The 19,598-nt window shown below is 42.3% G+C and overlaps 3 protein-coding genes across 10 annotated transcripts in view; 1 reads left to right on the forward strand and 2 right to left on the reverse strand.

Moving 5' to 3' along the window:
- Positions 1–2,123: 2,123 nt before the first annotated feature.
- Positions 2,124–7,953, reverse strand: LOC114593724 (glutathione S-transferase-like). Of its 2 annotated transcripts, none has more exons than XM_077926398.1 (7): positions 7,814–7,953; positions 6,283–6,389; positions 4,879–4,930; positions 4,234–4,366; positions 3,458–3,599; positions 2,847–2,978; positions 2,124–2,436 (listed from the first exon to the last, which is right to left on the reverse strand). In XM_077926398.1, exons 2-7 carry the CDS (start codon positions 6,367–6,369, stop codon positions 2,317–2,319), a joined length of 666 nt encoding a protein of 221 aa, XP_077782524.1. In that variant the 5' UTR covers positions 6,370–6,389; positions 7,814–7,953; the 3' UTR covers positions 2,124–2,316. The 2 variants fall into 2 exon arrangements, with proteins under 2 accessions (XP_077782524.1, XP_077782525.1); XM_077926399.1 differs by having other exon boundaries at positions 7,800–7,823.
- A 728-nt stretch (positions 7,954–8,681) lies between these two features.
- Positions 8,682–19,598, reverse strand: part of FKBP1B (FKBP prolyl isomerase 1B) — a 61,484-nt gene continuing 50,567 nt past the window's right edge. For 6 of the 7 annotated variants that reach the window (XM_077926401.1, XM_028722370.2, XM_028722369.2 and 3 more), the window contains one exon: positions 18,790–19,487. In XM_077926401.1, the coding sequence (XP_077782527.1) occupies positions 19,359–19,487 (129 nt within the window). In that variant the 3' untranslated portion in view covers positions 18,790–19,358. Of the gene's footprint in view, positions 9,425–18,789; positions 19,488–19,598 lie in introns of those variants that run through there. The other variant, XM_077926400.1, reaches the window with a different exon arrangement.
- Positions 11,936–16,534, forward strand: SF3B6 (splicing factor 3b subunit 6). Its single transcript, XM_028722371.2, has 4 exons — positions 11,936–12,075; positions 13,335–13,453; positions 14,002–14,140; positions 15,498–16,534. Exons 1-4 carry the CDS (start codon positions 12,046–12,048, stop codon positions 15,585–15,587), a joined length of 378 nt encoding a protein of 125 aa, XP_028578204.1. The 5' UTR covers positions 11,936–12,045; the 3' UTR covers positions 15,588–16,534.

The following is a 19,598-nucleotide window of genomic DNA, read 5'->3' on the forward strand; positions in this document are numbered from 1 at the left end:
GGGGGGTGCAAGAAGCAGGGCACCAGCAGTGTGTATATTTTTATATATTCTGTAAGTCACTTGGAGATCTTTCAGTGACAAGGCTGGGGATTGATTGATTGATTGATTGATTGATTGATTGACTGATTGATTAAATTTGTATACCACCCTATACCCGGAGGTCTCAGGGCGGTTCACAGAACAAAATCAAAATATAAAACCACTATATATATAATCAAAATAAAAACAACAACCCAATAACAGCCCCCAAAAAAGGAACCAGATTCTAAAAGGGCATAGGATGTCAATCAAATCAACCAAGGACCTGGTTAAAAAGGAACGTTTTTGCCTGGCGCCTAAAGGTGTATAATGAAGGCGCCAGGCAAACTGTACACTGTTTCACTTTGTAAAATTTGGAACTTTACACATTGTTCCCTGTGGGCAGGCAGCAGCTAACTTTGTCAGGGTGTGTGAGACATAGAAGGGACCACGAGGGTCATCTAGTCCAACCTCCTTTTCACCCGACGTGGCGCTCAAACACACGAACTTGAGAGTCTTATGCTCTACCGACTGAGCTATGCAAGCTAAGATCCTGGCATCTAAGAACCAGGCTATCTCATCTTCAAGCAATGGAGTTATCAGTCTATCATTATTGCTATTGTAAGTCTGTGCTGCTGACCTTAGGCGGAAATCCAAAATTTCCCGCGCAGGCTTGGGCCAGTGAAACCTGGCGGAATAATACTTCCAAAGCATTTAATCGACAATACACTCTGCGGCCACCCTCTTGTGGCTAAATCATATCATTTCTGGCTTTCTGAAATATGTCTCTCGGAAACACGTTTGCACAGTGCTCTTTCCTTAACAAGTTTGGGAGAAAGTGTTGGACTGTGTAACTGTATGACTCTGCAGAAAAAGTTAAATCTTTCAGCGGATAATATTTTATTGAACTATATACCTGCAGTATGGGAATTATCAGCGGGACAACGGAAGTGGATTTTCCATGCCTTAACGGTTAAAAAAGAACGTTTTTGCCTGGCGCCTAAAGGTGAAGGCGCCAGGTAAACTTTATACTGTTTATACTATACTTTATACTAACCCATTGTCTGGGAAATATACAGTGTTTTCTTCATGGAAGAAATTCTGCTTTCATTTCATTTCATTCATTTGGTGTGGTGTATGATTACCTTGATCATATTTCATTTTAAATGGACCTTCCTGCTTAATGTAAAGCATAGACCCTCATTTTAAAAGTGAAAAGGGAGAGAAGGCTTCTCTCAAAGTGTTAGAAGGCCACCAGTATTTTAAGAATAGAACAAAACAAGATGGTGTTGTTTTATATGATACAGAATCCTGTGTCCAGCTATGTTCACTGCTACACTTGTGAATAGCCTTTAGAGACCAGACAAGCAGGTTTCCTCAGGGTTACATAAACACATCCCGTTCCAACATTTGGGAAGAGTGGACATCAGGTTGTTTAGTGGGGCAACAATTTTAGTTAAATTATTGCCCCCAATGGGGGGTTGTTACAAGAATTTTAAGGTCTCAATCATAGAATAAATAAGCATAAATGCACACTTAGCTAAATATATAAACCAATGTTACGTCTTAAACCATCTGATTAAGAAATATGGTAAAGGGCCTAAGACCTATATACAACCTTTGTAGATCTTACAGCAGTGTTTGGTAGGATAAATCATGAAAAGTTGTGGTTAAAACTTTGGAACTAAAACATAGAGTGTCATTTATTTACACTTATTAGGATATTATACTTTGAAATGTGTGTGAGAGTGAGAGTAGGTTTAGTCATGACCTGGAAAGTTGTCTGCAGAAAGTTGTCTCCCTCAACCTGGAGTGAAATGAGCGCCGCACCCCACAGGCACCTTCGACTGGACTTAACCATCCAGGGTTCCTTTTCCTTTATAAAAAAATGGCACCTACATCACTCAGCACTCTGCTTGCTCACAGAGGGAGGCTCTTGGCACCTCTCCTCTGCTCACAATGGGAGGTTGGGTGCCACACCCTGGCATCCAGTCAATTCCAATTCCAACAACAACAAAAAGTATGACAAGGCTGCTTATGAGCTCCCCTGCTGTTTAAGATTAATGTAAATGACGTCATACTGGAACTAAAACAACCAGAATACAAAAGTTGTAGAATGCTTTATTTCATTTTAGTGTAGTGCAGCACAGTATTATCACTACTTCCTTTTGTTCTGTTAGTTATTTTGCTTCCTACTGTAGCTTTGTGGATTTACACTATGCCATTGTGGCCCCATTTCAGTTTTTGCCCATTGCCTGTGAATACAATAGTGCATCATCTGTGATCCTCAGCCATGATTCAGGCGAAAATTTTCATTGCCTTTTCAATAGCCTTTTCATCTGCTGGTGGTTTTCTTGGACTACCAGGCTGCAGAAATTTCTTCACTGTCGGGATGTTGCTTATTCTCTCTTTAAAGGCCTAAGAGAGAGAGCGCAAAATATTTTAGAAGAGAAAAGGAGAAATGGTGGCATCCTCAAATAATCATTTGCCGCTTACCAGTTACTATGATTTCATAGTCAATAATTAAACTACAAGTGATAAACTTTATATGTACCCAGACTTTGTACATACGCTAAACCCAATTATTTCAGGTAAGCACCTTTGGAAAGGGAGATCTACATTCGAGCTCCATTGCAGGTCTATAATCGTAGGTAGGTTACCTGTTTGTGTCTACATTTAATTCACAGAAGGCTTATCCATGAATGTGGGCCTCCTGTGTGTGATTTAGACTTTGTGCAATAGAAATCCAGAGACAATGGTGTTTTAGATATGTAAAGAATAAAAGTGCCATGCTAGAACTTTGCTTATGCTTCAGTAAGTATGCTTACCTTTAAAAGAGGGAATTTGGAGAGAATATCAGCCTTCAGCTCTTCTGCCATTAAAATGGTTTCAAGCAATTGAATATCTGCTCTGCTGAGCTGATTTCCTACCAGGTAATTTTGTCCATGATCTTTGAGGACCTATAGAGCAGGAAATGTTTGAAGAGTACTTCAGGTACATACACAAAATGGAGAATCTATATCTGAACCACTTTTGAATACCACGCGCCCAGATTATATTGTATCAGGAGATCGAGAGTATTTGTATCAGTTCTGATTCATGTCTTCTAACAAACTGCTGGCTAAGAAAGAGAAGCTTGATCATTACATACCCTCTTCCCAAACCACTGCTTGTCATGTTTCAATGCGGCAGGGCAGATTCTGAGATCAGAGTTCACATGGTAAACGAACACTGTGTGTGATTCCTGATCTTCTCTCACACAGCTTATTTTTTGTTTTACTTTTTTTACTTTTAGCTCAGAAGCTTGGAAAATACAAGCAATAAGGAAATGATTTCTGATGAGCCAAGCAGTCCTATCAACATTACCAGCTGCCAACTCCAGCTGAGCATAGGTGACTTCGTTCTGTTAAAAGGTTTGTAAGTTTCCTTCGCCCCATACCTTTTCAAAGACTGGGAAGTATCTGGTGGTGGCTTTTTCAATAACATTTGCAAACTCCTTCTCCTTGCTGTCAGCTGGCTTGAAGGGAAGCATCATTATCAATTCATTCAGATCCATAGCACCTTCGCAATACATATCAATCCTATTTGAAAGAGAAAGTGTTTCCTTCTCTCATACTCAGGTAATAATAAGAAAAACAGTAGTGGTAGCAGCAGCAGCAATAGTACTAATTCTGATAATGCAGAGCCAAAACTTTGTGGAGGAATTGGGTGGTAGTGTCACGGGCAAAAATGTGTGATGACCCAGCAGAAAAACAAGTACAATGATTCTGTATGTTGGAGAAAGGGCATTTTCCCTGGAAAGAGCCCCTCTCTATGCAACAAAAGCCCCTATAATTTGCTTGCCAGTATAGTGATCTTCACCAGTTAGACCTTTTATAAAGAAAGCCTTATATCAAAAATCAATTTTATACATTTGCAAGAACCCCCCCCCCCAAAAAAAAACATTGGGAAGGGACAATGACCTCCCAATCTCCTATTGGGATTACATGAAAATTCATTGATTTCAAATGAACCAGTCCACATGAACTTTGCTGGGAATGAGAGGTCAAATTACCTCATATTGGACCCTTTCTTGCCCAATCTGACAGTAGAGATGAAACATGCTGACTCATAACTCATCAGTAGATCATATGACAGACCAGAGATGATGTTATATCATGTACAGCAAACCAAAGTATGCATTTAGTAACCAAACTTAGAGGAATGTTACAGTACCATGCTCTCTGCTTCACGTCCTTCCCGGAGAGATTATATTTGGCGGCAATGTAGTTGAGAATAGCTCGGCTCTGCACCATCTTCATCCCATCCATTTCCACCATGGGCACTTGCTGAAAGAGCAGGTCTCCACCTTGTGAAAGGAAGATGAAAAATCAGTCCATCCTCCCAGGTAATTACTATGGAAAGTAAATTTTCAGGAGCATCTCACAAGCCATGCTTTGATTTTGAGATTTACTTTTACATTGTGCCTTTGCGATAATCATGTTTGCCTCTGCTTTCCCCTCAAAACCCTTTTGCAGAACATGTGTTAAATTAGTACAGCAATCACACATTGGAAACTAGTTTTGTATGTTATTTAAGCTACTTCTGATCCCCAGCTAAAAAACAAGCAAACCATTCTGCACAATGCAGAGTTGAGTGGTATGTGTTGTGGGTATCTGGATAACTCTCTTTTCTTTCAAAGAAGAGAGAAAAATGCAATATAACCAAGTCACAACTGTGTATTGACACATATTCCTGCCTGAAAGTGTGCATAATGCAGAACTGGAGAAACAAGTCCACTTTGAAAACCCCTGCTATTAAGACTATAAGGCTTTACTGTACTGGAAGACAGTCCCACTGATATTCAGATAACATACTCACCATGCTTTAATTTTTCTAGATATTCTTTTGTCTCAATTAATTGCTCTTCAAACTAAAAAATAAAAGAGGCAGAATATTTCAAGGGTCTCATGAAATAATTTCAGGCTCCAAAAATGACACAAGTTTTCAAAATTTGATGAAAACTCCCCTTTCACAGCCGAATTCCGGGCCAGCCCACCAAATAATTATCTCTGTCTGGGACAAAACAACAAATGTTTCCCATGCACAAATCAAGTACTACAGGCTAGTCATATCATTTTAGCACTTGAAGCAGTAAATCCCATAATAACCGCTCCCCACATTAAATGGGGGCGCCCTTTGCGTGGCCTTGCGAAGCCCCCTGGACCCTATGTGGCACCATTAGCACAGGCTTGACTTGGCCTTCCCCAGGTGGGATACCTGGAGATCTCCGCCTACCTCAGCCAGTTGCCCAATCCCACCTGGGGAGGCGTTGCCAAGGTGACCAGGCCAGGTAGGGGAAGGGACCACCTGCCCACACAGTAGGGGGAGGATCTTACCTGGGAATTGTCAGTTGGCTCCTGAGCTTCTCCCACCCTACCCACCATCAGTTAAGACTTCTTTTGCAGGTTAACCTTTTCTTCACAGGTATGTGGGCGCTGCTGCGTCAAGGTTGCTGTTAAAGGGCCGGAAAGGAATTCTCCTGCATTGGCAGGTTTGCCTTTCCCATAGCAAAACGTCACAACTTTGGTGGTATCAGGCCTTGGGCGGAATCCTTTAGTCTGTCTTCCCTAAATGGGGGGGGGCGTGCAGCAGTGACTCATGCCCCCCTTCTCTTTGTGGCGGCGATACCAGGGTTCCCCGTTAAAGGGGTTGTTTGAGGGGAGGCTTCGGCCGTACGCCTGGAGGTTGTCATTGCTTTCCTTGCGACGGCGGCGTAACAGGGGCAGGCTCTCTCTGCTTGAACATATGTTCTCCAGAGCCAGCCCATCCCCCCCCCCCACTGGATAACCCTGATGTTCCCCAGATTCCTGGCGGGGGACTGAGAGGGATAAACGTCCAATGCCTGAGCCAAGGTCTACCCACATCTGAAACGTAATAAAGTTGTGGCCAATTTTAATCCCATAGCCCGTTGTCTTGAGTCGTTATTCCACACGGGGGTCGCCCAGGGTTTGGGTGACTCCGCCTGTCCACACAATCATATCTCTCCCCCCCCCCCCAGCAGCAAAAGTACAATAATAATGAATGAAGATAACTCATCAATTAGCTGCCCCTTCCAGGATAGATAAAATCCCCCGCCTGAAGCAGGCACCTCACTCACAAATGATAATGCTGGACCCAAATTTGGAAACTGCCTGAAATATAAGAATGCTGGAAAAACAACAGTTCCCTTGATTCTTTTTTTGGGGTGGGGGAAAGGTGCTTTCTCAGAGAAGACAAACCAACCTCGACTCCTGCTGCAGCCAAGAGCCACCTTATGCTTTCCATTCGGCCCCTTCCATTGAAGTAGTAAAGCTTAGGTTTCCCAGCCATGTTCCTAAGTGTTTGCTTTCCTGTTATGATGAGAGACAGAGAGAGAGATTGAGAGGTCATGTTTGATAGGGAAACCAGGACAACTGTTCAAAATGGTGCTCTGGTGATTGCTTACAGCAAGGAAGTATTTCATATTAAAGCCTTCTGGTTTATTTTTTAACAAATAAAGCAGGCACCTCACTCACAAATAACCCAGAGATGCATTTTAAATAAAAGCACACATTCTACTCATGTAAAAACACCAGGCAGGCCCCCCAAAAAACCCAGAGGTGCATTTTAAATAAAAGGACACATTCTACTCATGTAAAAACATGCTGATTCCCAGACCATCCGTGGGCCGGATTTAGAAGGCAATTGGGCCGGATCCGGGCCCTGGTCCTTAATTTGCCTACCCATGATCTATGACTATCACCCCCTCTTGGACAGCCACGCTCCATGTTCCCAGAGCCACAAAATTGTAACTTCCCCCTCGTACTCGCACCATTGCCATTGCCATCAGCTGCCTCTCATCTCCTCAGGCACATAGCTTTCCAGCATGGCCAACCGCCAGGGATGGTGGGACTTTGTAGTGATGAATCACATCTGAAGCACCACCTCTTTGACTGGCTGGCTCAACCAGGTAAGGATAGCTGGTGGGTCTCAAACCCATGTGAGTTAGGGACCTCCCTTCCATGCAAGGACAGGCTCTGGAAGGTTGAGGGATGAGACCAACAGTGGGTCCAAGGGTCAAGAAGGCGGTTTCTGCACATGCTGTAGAGGGAAGTGAGGGGCAGGTGGGGCTCATCAATCTGGGAAGGTAACCCATCTGGGAGGAGGTAGCCTCTGACCCTAAACCTCCATTGCCTTGTGGGATATCCTAGGAAGAAGAAAAGGCTAAGGAGTAAACTCTAAGCAAATCCAGAGTGGAGTCCCTAAGACAATTGGGTGGCATCTACACCCTCCTCAACCCTGGATAACCACACCCATTTTCTACATTCCTTTCAATAATATATGCATTTATATGCACATTTTACCTCACCATATGTGTTTTTGCACATTGTTTGGCTGGAGAACTGCAGTCAAATTTCAAGGGATAGCTATGTTTTTGGGAAATGAAATTTGGTGAGTTACTATTTTTTAAATGAATCTAATTTCTCTCCCATTCTTACCCAACATTTCTTTTTCCTCTGAGGTGCAACAAAGACCAACCCCATATTATTTTTAGAACTCTGCCCACTGCCCAGCTCCTGCCTTTGGTCTGTCCAAAGGGAAATGTCTCTGTTCTGAGGATTACAGTATCCCCCCCTCCCCAACCCACAAACCTTTAGTACTCTGCGGGTAAGAAGAAGAAAACCTTTGGGCAGAGGTGAGGTCTTTGGAAATTGTCCCTGCCCTACTCCTCTGTCCAGGGTGTTGCTCTTGAGCAATGACTCTCCAAAGCAATCATTTACCTTAGAATACTAACCTGCTGCAAGTCCTGAACAAGTGGAAGTTCTTCTCAAGCGAGCCCCGAACTTGTGTGGCTCAGGGTTATAAAAGCTCAGAAGCTCCACCTTCTGAGAGGAGAGAACAGCTTATCTGTAGCAGGAACTCCCTATTGCAAATAGAAAAACACTTACTCTGCCTTTCGTGAGACATTTCACCTACAACAAATCAGTCACTCAAAGTTAATTCACAATGCGAAAGGTTGTCTCACGCTTGCGTAACATGATGCAACTCGGTTTATTGTAAATCTGTACAGCTGCACTGAGGGCAAACATTCCTGGTCTTAGTACTGTATATTCAACTGAAACCTTTGTATAACTGGGCAGGAGGCCACTGCAGTCTTTGGTTGCAGCTGCTAGCCACAAAATACAGAAAAAGGTCAAATACACAGGGCTTCCCTGTTGGTGCCACCCACCTTTTGACGGGGGTTGGGGCGACTAGATCACAACAATTAAAGGTATGCAAAACTGGATTTCTACAGGCAATCCAGAAATTATTGTTGATTTGTTATGTAAGATACCTGATCCGGATGATCAAGTGAAAATCACATATTTGTTGTCTGGCTTTGACAAATTTGTGACAAATCATAAAACTGAGAAGAACGTTCCTTGAGGATAGCATGGTGGACTGGTAAAGAATTGCTGCTATGGCTGGTCAGACTAATTGCTGTAGAAGGCTATGAAAACAGGTCATTTTCTGGCAGGGAGTACGTTAATAGGATATCTTTTGCTTGCCTCTGATCCAGCAGGACCACACAGATCCCGTCACATCTACGCAAAGCAGAACAGGAACTAGTCATGACAGAACAGACATGTTATTGACTGCTCAAGTAAAACATAGCACTGAAGTACAAACGCTGTAGAATGCTTTATTTCATTTTGTTGTACCATCACACAGAATTATCATCATCTCCTTTTGTAGATTTACACAGTGCCATTATGGTGATCCTCTACGCAGTAGCATTTGAACTCTGGAATGAACCAGAGAGGTGACGGAACTCAGTTCCAGTGAGTTCTGGCTGAAAAAAATCCTTGCACAATATCAAATGTTTGTTGGCTCTAGCAATTTCATTCTTTGACTGCTGGTCATGCTGGCTGTGGCTGATGGGAGCTGTAGTCCAAAACCCCTGGAAGGTTTCATACCAGGTTTGGGAAGGTTGCATTAGACTAATATCTAAAGGAGGCCTCAGAATCTTCACAAGAGAGTTCTCATCTACTACATTTTTCAAGAGTTTGCAATCAAAAGCATTTGAGACTATGGAACCAAGAGGAAATACTATTTTACGGATTTAGGCTCCAATCCTATACCTGCATTTACCCAGAAGTAAGCTATGCTGAATTCAAATGAAACTAATGCTGAATAGACATGAATAGGACTACACTGTTAATCCTCCAACTTGTAAAAGAGAAGTCACACAGATTTGTTAAAATCATGTCAGTATTTGTAGTGATCATCATAGCAGATGTTCTCAGATGTTGAAAATCTTCCTGATCTCTTGAAGAGCCTTGTCGTCTAATTCAAATTTCCTCTGGCTGCCTGGCTCCAAGAATTTCTTAATTGTGGAGATGTTGCTTACCCTTGCCTTGAAGTCCTAGATTGAAAAACAAGAAGCACTTCTAAGAAAAAGGTACCAACAGAGATGGACTTACAAAAAAAATGCAGTTCACATATTGGAGAAGACCAGGGGTGGCCAGGGGGGTGGAGGGGGAAGGCCGCCCCAGGTGCCACTCTGGGAGGGGTGACAAGATGGCCCCTGCCTCTCCCCAGCTGTAGAACGGCGGAGGGCATATGCAGTCCGCATGGGATACTGCTCGAGTGGCAGCCCATATGGACTGCGCATGTGCGGCATTCCATAAGGAGTGCACACATGCGAGATGTCGCACATGCGCAGTTTGCACAGGCTGTGCCGCCCCAGGTGCCAGAGAGGGTTCCTCCACCACTGGGCCTGGCCCCATCCATTGGCTTCAAATGTTTGCTTTCCTCTTCCCTCCCCATTCCTTTTTCCTTTTGTATCATGTGTATCATTGCAAGCTTGGGGGCAAGGGCCATTTTTACTATCAATATGTGTGCAGTGCTTTGAAAATTTTAGATTTTTCTAAATGTTTAGTAATAATTATTTATGTCATTCTCATACTGGGCAACAGAGGCTCATTGTGGATTATTTCTGCTTCTTTTGTGTTTCAGACATGTAAGGCTGAGAGGCGGGCAGGGATAAAACATCTGTGGCATCTTCTGCTTCCTGTGCATCTAAGGAACCAGACTATCTCATCTTCAATCAATGGAGTTATCAGTCTATCATTATGCTATTGTAAGTCTGTGCTGCTGACTTTAGGCGGAAATCCAAAATTTCCCATGCAGGCATGGGCCAGCGCCACCTGGCGGAATAATACTTCCAAAGCATTTAATCGACAATACACTCTGCCGCTACCCTCTTGTGGCTAAACCATATCATTTCAGGCTTTCTGAAACATGTCTCTCTGAAACACATGTTTGCACAGTGCTCTTTACTGAACAAGCTTTGGGAGAAAGTGCTGGACTGTGTAACTTATATGACTGTGCAGAAAAAGTTAAATCTTTCAGCGGATAATATTTTATTGAACTATATACCTGCAGTATGGGAATTATCAACAGGACAACGGAAATGGATATTTCATGCCTTAACGGTGACCAAAAGATTGATACTGAGGAATTGGAAAAATAAAGATATGCTATACCCTTCAATCAATAGACTGACGATATGACATCAATGGCAATTTATGAACAGACTGCTTACAGGCGCAGACTCCGTATGGATAAATACGATAGCATTTGGAATGAATTTATGCAAAATTTAGTAGACTAAATGCGCTCCACGTGGGGCTACCTTTGAAGGTGACCCGGAAACTACAACTAATCCAGAATGCGGCAGCTAGACTGGTGACTGGGAGCGGCCGCCGAGACCATATAACACCGGTCTTGAAAGACCTACATTGGCTCCCAGTACGTTTCCGAGCACAATTCAAAGTGTTGGTGCTGACCTTTAAAGCCCTAAACGGCCTCGGTCCAGTATATCTGAAGGAGCGTCTCCTCCCCCATCGTTCTGCCCGGACACTGAGGTCCAGTTCCGAGGGCCTTCTGGCGGTTCCCTCACTGCGAGAAGCCAAGTTACAGGGAACCAGGCAGAGGGCCTTCTCGGTAGTGGCACCCGCCCCGTGGAACGCCCTCCCATCAGATGTCAAAGCAATAAACAACTACCTGACATTCAGAAGACATCTGAAGGCAGCCCTGTTCAGGGAAGTTTTTAATATGTGACATTTTAGTTTATTTTTCATCTTTGTTGGAAACCGCCCAGAGTGGCTGGGGAAACCCAGCCAGATGGGCGGGGTACAAATAATAAATTATTATTATTATTATTATTATTATTATAGACTATTGGCATTTAAATAAGCACTAGGGCAGGCATAGGCAAACTCGGCCCTCCAGATGTTTTGGGACTACAACTCCCATCACCCCTAGCTAACAGGACCAGTGGTCAGGTATGATGGGAATTGTAGTCTCAAAACACCTGGCAGGCCGAGTTTGCCTATTTCTGCACTTGGGCAATAACACTACACCAATTTATACAAGAATGTATGGGAATATCATATATTGCTCCCTTTTTTGTATATTTTCGTTTTTATATGTGTTATTGTTGTTTTTCTCCCTCTCCCGTTTCCTTCTTTTTCTGTATCGCTTTTTTTTTTTTTAACTGAAACACAAAAGAATGGCCAGGCTGCCCAGGTAATACAATCAGAGACAATGATCAGATATCGACGAAACCTCAATTTTTACATCAAAAACAAAACAAAACAAGAATTACATAAGTTCCCATGGACTTCCTCCCTCCCCTTTATAGGTTTAACTTTTTTTCTCCTGCAGTAAATTGCCTCCTTTGGCTGCTGAGCTTTGGACTTAAGCAGAAGAAGAAGAAGGGAGGGGGGGAGAATCAGCAGCAAGTGGATCCGCTCCAGATTATCCACCCCATCCCCAGCCACTCTTATGGCGGAGCGTCGGAAGTCAGACGTCATATCCGGGAGAGAGGCGAAGCCAAGCGGATGTTCCCCGCGCGCCTTCTCCCGGCGCAGGCGCAGAACGCGGTTGTGGCTGTACTGAGGCTTCGCGGTCAGTCGCGGCCCCGACGACGCTCCCGTTTCCCTCAGCAGCGGCAGCAGCTTCCCACACAAGGCCGCCGCCATGGCGATGCAAGCGGCGAAACGCGCCAATGTAAGCTGGGACCCCCCTTTCCCTTTCTCCTGTGCGTGGCGGGGCCATTTTGGACCTCGGCTGGCCTTTCCTCGCTTCCGACTCCTCTTCTCCTTTCTGCCCCCCTCTCTCTCTCGCCGCCTTCCGCGTCTGGTTCTGGGCCTCTTCCTCCTCCACTTTCGGGGCATTCAGGAAGGCGCGTCACGTGGGAAAGGGCGTGAAGCGGGTCCGCTGGGGTAGCCTCCTTCGGGCTGGGGGCGGCACTCCCATATGTTGTGGGGCTGCCATTATTATTATTATTATTATTATTATTATTATTATTATTATTAGCCTTCTTCGGGCTTTGCGGGGCACCTCATATGTTGTGGAGCTGTCATTATTATTATTTATTAGCCTTCGGGCTCGGGGGGGCACCCCAATATATTGTGGGGTTGCCATTATTATTATTAGTCTTCGGGTTCAGGGGTGCTCCCCTATATGTTGTGGGGCTGCCATTATTATTGTTATTATTAATTAGCCTTCAGGCTCGGGGGGCACCCCTATATGTTGTGGTGAGCATTATTATTATTAGCCTACTTTGGGCTCTGGGGAGGCACCCCCATATGTTGTGGGGCTACCATTAGTATCACTAGCCTTCGGGCTCTGAAGGGCATCCCCATATATTGTGGGGCTGCCATTATTATTATTATTCCTCACCCACTTGACAAGTTTGCCCCAGCCACTCTGGGTGGCTTCCAACTTATATAAAAACACAATAAAAGATTAAACCCTCCACTAGGCCTTTATGGTTTTTCTCCCGAAGCATCTCCTCTTGTGAACAGATGCCAATTTTCATTTGTCGACTCCTATGGTTCTGTCCTCTATGCTAGTAAATGTTGATTGATTGGTTGGTTGATTGATTGATTGATTGATTGATTGAAATAAAACATCTAAAAACTTCCCCATACAGGGCTGCCTTGGAATGTCTTCTAAAGGTTGTGTAGTTGCTCTTTTCCTTGGCTCAGGGGTTGCATAACTACTCACCCTCCAACCTTTCTCCGATGTAGAGACCAGGAGTCGTGCTTTTTCTGTTAGCAAAGCTGGTTGGGGATGACCTGGATAGCACTTGCAACAAGGCGGAGTCATAGAATTGCATAGAGTTGGAAGGACCCCTGAGGGTCATCTAGTCCAACCCTCTGCAGTGCCAAAGTTAAAATTATTCTTTGATTACATATCTACATACCATACAAAGAAATCATGTTGCTAATTTGTTTCTGGTTTGTAATTTTTACCGACTCTAGATCCGTCTGCCCCCTGAAGTGAATCGAATTTTATATATCAGAAACTTACCGTATAAGATCACAGCAGAAGAAATGTATGACATTTTTGGAAAATATGGACCGATTCGACAAATCAGAGTGTAAGTCTGTTGTACGTTGCCAAACAAAGCATAGAAATTAGAATTTTCTTACTTATGTCAAGTAGCTTTCTAGTTGACTGACAGATCATTATTGCAGCTTTCAATGTAAAATAAAGCAGTTGGGGGTCTAAATATATCAGCCCACTTGATTTGAATTCTGTTTGGGGAACAAACCAATATAGGCAATGTACATAGAGATATAGATAATAATGGGGGATATTCCGTGAGTGAAAATATTAGAATTATGTAGAGAGTTTTGGTTGTGTGTGTGTTTGGGTTGGGTTTTTTTGTTTTGTTTTTTTACAGGGAGGATAATTAATAGACCCAAAAGGGAGCAATTTTTTGTGAGAAAATTGTTACTGTACGCAGCCCAATCTAATGCACAGTTTCATTTGGTTCACCTCCAAGTGAGACAGCATAGGATTGATGTCACTGCCTTTCCTAGGGTCAGAATGTAACAGTGACTACAACAAAGAGGTGTAAATATTAACATGATTTTTTTCTTAACTTTTGCTAACATTAATTTTTTGTTTTGTTTTTTGTTACAGAGGAAATACTCCTGAGACTAGAGGTACAGCCTACGTTGTCTATGAAGATATCTTTGATGCCAAGAATGCTTGTGACCATCTGTCAGGATTCAACGTGTGCAACAGATACCTTGTTGTCTTGTACTATAATGCAAACAGGGCAAGTACAAGAGCTTTTCTTAAAACATTTGAACATGAGATTAACTTTTTTATAAGATCATTGTGAAAACAGTGCTGGAATAATTCAGTATAAGTGAATTGGGGGTGTTTCCTCTTTATTTACCCTCAATAGCAGGGGCTTGTATGAAGGAAACAGGACTCTTCCAGTCCTGTTTATTTCTAATCAGATTGTGTGTCCCTTAAGGTTCTCTAAAGCAAATATCCTCTAAACTTCTTCAGCTGAAAATTGAAGTGAATCTGTATTTTGTGTAAATCAAAAAACCTGAATCATTCTTGAAAAGTGTTTATCAAACTCGGAACAGAACAAGTTCAATACAGGCTGCGTATTCAGAGCAAGGTATTGACTGAATGCCCCAGCCAGAGTATTCAGAGTGGACGGGAAAATGCACAATCTCACAGGATTTCCATACGTGTTAGGTTTGTCCAGCCCACTGTATGGACGAGGAACCAGCAGGCAGGATGGAGGCTTGTTGTTTCAATGCTCTAACTCACTGTTGCAGACTCTGAAATAACCTTGTGGGAAAGGTCTGGATTTCTGTGTACCACAGAAAGAAAATGAGCAAATGATTTGAATGGTTTGACTCCTCAGTCTAGCATCTTGGTTTTGAGCTGCTTTGGCTACTAACATAACTGGCATTTATGTTCAAATCTCTCTTGAGGCTCAGAACAGGTACAAAGACGTCAGGGTTTTTAATATGTGCATTGATTGATTGACTGAATCTGTGCAGATCTTGATATGTCTCTTAGAAGCTCTGCATCTGTCTTGTCTATGGGACAAATGTGGTTTTTTTCCACAGAAGTTAAAATGCCAGCAAAAAGTGGAGGGAATGGGGGTTAGTTTAGCTGCTTGTAGCACGTTGATGTCTTAAAACAAAGAAAGGGATCACCTTTCTTTCATCCAGTTCACAAAGCTTCTTTGCTTGGTTACTTGGAGGTGAATCTTTCAACAGATGATGAGAGAGGAGATGCCTTATAAAAGCCTGTTAACAGGTGTGCCTGGGGGCACCCAGCAATTTCTCTTCTGTTCCACCTCCTGATTTGTGAAAATCTTAGAGCAGCATGGGCACAACATGAGGCTGCTTATGCAGTATTATTTAGGGTCAAGCTGTTCTTTCCCAAATACCTTTCCTGAGAAATTAAATAAATGTGTTTTGGAACATAGTTACTATAAAGTGTCTGCTTTTCTTGGTAGCAAGGCAACTTGCCAGTTTATCATTTAAATTGATAAGATAATCGTTTAAATAAAAAAGTGAGATTGCTTTGAATTAAATAGATGGGATGAAGCTGTTTTGACTAAAGAGTGTTCTTTTGTTAATAATATTTTTGTTTTTTTACAGGCATTCCAAAAAATGGATACAAAGAAGAAGGAAGAACAGCTCAAACTTCTGAAGGAGAAATACGGAATAAATACAGACCCACCAAAATAAAAATTATAACCTCTATGAGGAACTGGCTCTTTTGGACTTTTTTTTTTCTTTTAAAAAATCCTATCGGTGTTTCTAAACTAAGTGCCCCACAAAATGTGCATGATTAGTTTGGAGCAAGGACATTTTGGGATGCTAGATTTAGTGCAAATATAGCTTTATAATCCCAGGTTTGGAAAGACTCGTGACTGCCCTGCCTTTGAAATTAAGGTTAGCCATAGAATTTGGTACACTTTTGTAGAAATCTCCTACAGCTCAGAGCCTTATAAAAAGGCTTTTTGAATATTTAATCAATATAATCATTACAGTTGTGGGAACATGTAAAACATTCCAGGATAAAATTCTGTATTTAATCTGTTAGAAAAGTACACTTATTTTGTGTTTTGGTTTCATAAATGTATTTTCACAATTTGTCTTTTTCAGTGGCATGAAGATATGCTTTAGAAAAGAGCTGCAAGTAGGGAATGAGGTTTGCAAGTGAGATACTATGCCTAGTGTTCATCTAACCTTAGGGGAAAATTCAGCTTAATAATGTCTGATGCAATTAGGGTAGTGAACTGGCTCCAAGATGTATTTTAAAGAGCTTTGTTACAGAGAATAGCAGAGTTCATTTGGCATTTGCTGCAGTGGTCTATTTGCCTGGCCGCCTGTCCTACTATCTTGGGTTTTGAATCCATAGTTCATCTGCAAGGACAACTAAAATGACAAACTCATCTCAGCAGTGAAGCTCTTCAAAAGATGAAAGGAGTTCTAGGCTTATTGTGTCCATCCAGAGACAGTGTCAATTTTTTTTTGACAATGTTTTTCTGGTCTGGCTTTTCGTTTTGCTGTCTGGCTTTTCGTTTTGCTGTTAATATTGCTTGCTCTTCTAAGTGACAGACATAACTTTAAAATTAAGTTTTAACTTTGTTCATTTGACAAATAAAAATAGTATGCCATTTTCCTTTTAATTTCTGTTACTATGTGTTTATTCAGATTTTAATGTTTCTTTGGCTCAGAATATAAAACCAACTGTTCTTAGTGCTGATTACTCAGCAAAGCAGTGTCTTTGGGGTTTCATTGACAGAGGAGATTCACAGATTGCTCTTCTAGAGCTTATTTTAGGGGCCCTGTTTCTCTGTGTGCACACAAAGTAAACAGTTTTTGCTTTCTGCACAAGGATATGGAAAGCAAGTGCCTAGAGGGTTATTTGGATGAAATCTCTTCAATATTTTCCTTGTGATGCAACAGAATACAAGGAATGAGACCAATTTAAAAGGAATGGGGGAAAGTGTGGCTTGCCAAGGTATTAATGTCCTTGTACACTTCTGTTGATGCAGTTGAATTTAAGGTTGTTGGTTTTTTTAGGCTACACCAGAAACTGTGCCCAGAAAGTAGCTTATCCTTCTAAAATGCTTTTTTGTTAACAATGGAAGGAAACAGAATTCCCTTACTTGAAAATTACACTGGCATAATTCTACAACAAAGCACAAATTAATGCTTTGGTTGTCTTGATGAATATCATAATCCTTATATATATCTGCAACTTGTGACAGTACGTGGAATGGGGTGCACTGATATAACTACGGTAATCTAGTTGCCTAAGCTTAGCATTTAGGTAAGTCTCAGATCAAGAACTTAAAGATTAGCTCCTTACCCTCATGATTGTAGGGGCAGAATGCTCAAACCAGAAAGTTCCTGAACAAAGCTAATTTTTATTGAGAAAGCAAGCCAAAGCTTATATGCTAGTCTTAAGCCCTCTTCCTCCACGCCTGGCTCCTGTCATTTTATTGCCTCCTGCTTATTTGAGGCATCTATATACTTCTTAATTATTCACATTTCTAAGTGGTGTGCATCAAAGCAATCCACAGAAAATGGGACAAATACAAAAATGATCACACAACACTACATTAAAATGCTGTTAAAACCTAAAGTTTAGCAGGTACCTGTCTCATCTCAGGAGAGCATTTCACAGCCTTGACCCCACTATGCTGGCTGCATAGGTAATAGTTACGGGCTGTCAATCTGAGCCAGGGGGGATCAACAACACAGACTCCCCCCCCCCTCCCAGAAGATCTTTGTGATCAGGCCAGGATATAAAAGATCAGGTGGTTTTTAAGATTTACTGCCCCCATGTTAAGGTGCTTGTAATTTAATTTTCCAAGAGGAAAGACCCGCCCCAAATCTTGCACAGTGATTCCACTCTAGCTTCTGTGTTTCTACTAACCTCAAGTGTGAAAGCTAAGCGGGTATCATTTTGGTCAGCCTGAATGGGTTCCATCACTTACAGATTGCCTAGCTGGGCTTGTATGGCATATGAGTTCCCCAAAAAAAGAGCAGAGATAAAATCATATGGGAGGAATTGTAGCTCAATGGTGTAAGAAGGCCCAGGTTACAATCACGCACATCATCAATCAAAAGGCCCAGATAGCAAGTAATGGGAAAGGACTCTGGCTGAAACCTCAAAAAATCACAGCTTGTCAGAACAGATGATGATGAGCTAGGCAAGTTGAGCTATCCTGTCCTTTCCCTTTCAGTACCCGCTACATGCACACCTCCCCCAAATCTTCTGGGGACATACAAGGGCCCACAGCTAGGAGAAAATAAAGTCTCGCTGTGCAGAAAGAAATCTGACGACACTGGACGTGGCCCATTATTTACAGAGCATATTTTGAGTGTAGAACACGGTATCCTTTCTTAAATACATTTTGTACAGAGTTTTAATTATTCAAATACAGGCAATCCTTGTTTTGCTCGCATTGGCAGGGCCCGCGTAAAGGGTTTGGCCCTTTTAGTGACATTTTTGTGTCACTTCCAGGTTTGGCACTGGGTGCGCATGCGCGATTGGACGAACATCAGTCGGTCTTTGCCTGTAATACATGAAAAGCACTTGTTTCTGGACTTCAACTAGAGCACCAAAGCTCAGTGGCAGGACATCTGCCTTCCATGCAGAAGGTCACAGACTCAGTCCCTGGCATCTCCAGGTAAGGCTAGAAAAGAGTCCTGCGTGAGAACCTGGCAAGGCACTGCCAGTCAGTGTAGACAATATTCAGACAGACCAATGGTCTGAATCAGTAGAAGGAAGCTGCCTATGTGCCTATAGTAAGATTTTGGTTATTATATCCGATTATTCAAAAACTGCAGCAATATTACCAGTGGAGTGAGAAAGAATTCTTGCACTTAAGTTTTGTAACTGCTTAAAAAAACGAGAAAGCAAAGAAATCCATAAAGTATCAAGATTTTATTTTTCTCTTGGAAAGTTATCATGTGAGATGTCTTCTTCAAAACAGCAGCAAGCAGAACATACAAATTGAGGGAAAAGTGGCAGCGCAGGTAACTTGGTTTGGCTAATGCCCACTCGTGTACGAAACGTACACTGGATTTCTGAGCACCCTTGTGTGTGTTTTTCTTCCTTTAAGTGTATAAGGCAGTGGTTTTTCAGTAAGTAATCTCTATATATTTATAGGTTTATATATATATTTATATATTTATATATAGTTTCAATCACAATTTTGGAGCTTCACATGCAAATTAAAATAAAATGTACAACTCAGATGTAACAGCCATCTTTTTTTTCTGTCTCCTACAGCAAAGAAGCATCTAATCGGGGACAAATTCCAACACTAATAACAGTAAAAAAGGGGGAATAAGTGGGGAAAACAACCCTCAGACGAGGCATGGTAGGCATGAGAGCTGGAGTGAAAACGATGGAAATTCCAGTGAAGATGCCTCCCATTCAGAGGAAGGGGAAAGAAGGGTGGTTATCAACAGGTGCTTTCAGTCAGTTGCCCCTCTTTACTCTATCCTAAGTAGCTCCACGTCAAAAATCAGAGTAGCGTTGGGAGGGATGACTCCGGGGTGCCCCATGGGTCCATACGCCATGTCAGGTGTACAGGTCAACTTTGCTCTTTGCCCTAGGCTCATCTGGCATTTTTTTTAAACGAGAGCAAATGGGAGAGAGAAAACGAGAAGCAAAAGAAAAGATCAGAACATGTCAGCAACGCAAGCATTTCAAGATGTGCTGTATGTTAAAAA

Source organism: Podarcis muralis, chromosome 3 (genome assembly GCF_964188315.1).
Source record: "Podarcis muralis chromosome 3, rPodMur119.hap1.1, whole genome shotgun sequence".
NCBI classification, from domain to species: domain Eukaryota; kingdom Metazoa; phylum Chordata; class Lepidosauria; order Squamata; family Lacertidae; genus Podarcis; species Podarcis muralis.

What these genes read in the sequence shown, in the direction of transcription:
- LOC114593724 (XM_077926398.1), bottom strand. Translation starts at nt 6,369, where the DNA reads ATGGCTGGGAAACCTAAGCTTTACTACTTCAATGGAAGGGGCCGAATG. An exon ending in GACGTGAAGCAGAGAGCATG is followed by an intron (nt 3,600 to 4,233) that starts GTACTGTAACAT and finishes TCTTTCAAATAG; the next exon opens with GATTGATATGTATTGCGAAG. An exon ending in CCAAATTCCCTCTTTTAAAG is followed by an intron (nt 2,437 to 2,846) that starts GTAAGCATACTT and finishes TCTCTCTCTTAG; the next exon opens with GCCTTTAAAGAGAGAATAAG.
- SF3B6 (XM_028722371.2), top strand. Translation starts at nt 12,046, where the DNA reads ATGGCGATGCAAGCGGCGAAACGCGCCAAT. An exon ending in CCGATTCGACAAATCAGAGT is followed by an intron (nt 13,454 to 14,001) that starts GTAAGTCTGTTG and finishes TTTTTGTTACAG; the next exon opens with AGGAAATACTCCTGAGACTA. An exon ending in TGTACTATAATGCAAACAGG is followed by an intron (nt 14,141 to 15,497) that starts GCAAGTACAAGA and finishes GTTTTTTTACAG; the next exon opens with GCATTCCAAAAAATGGATAC.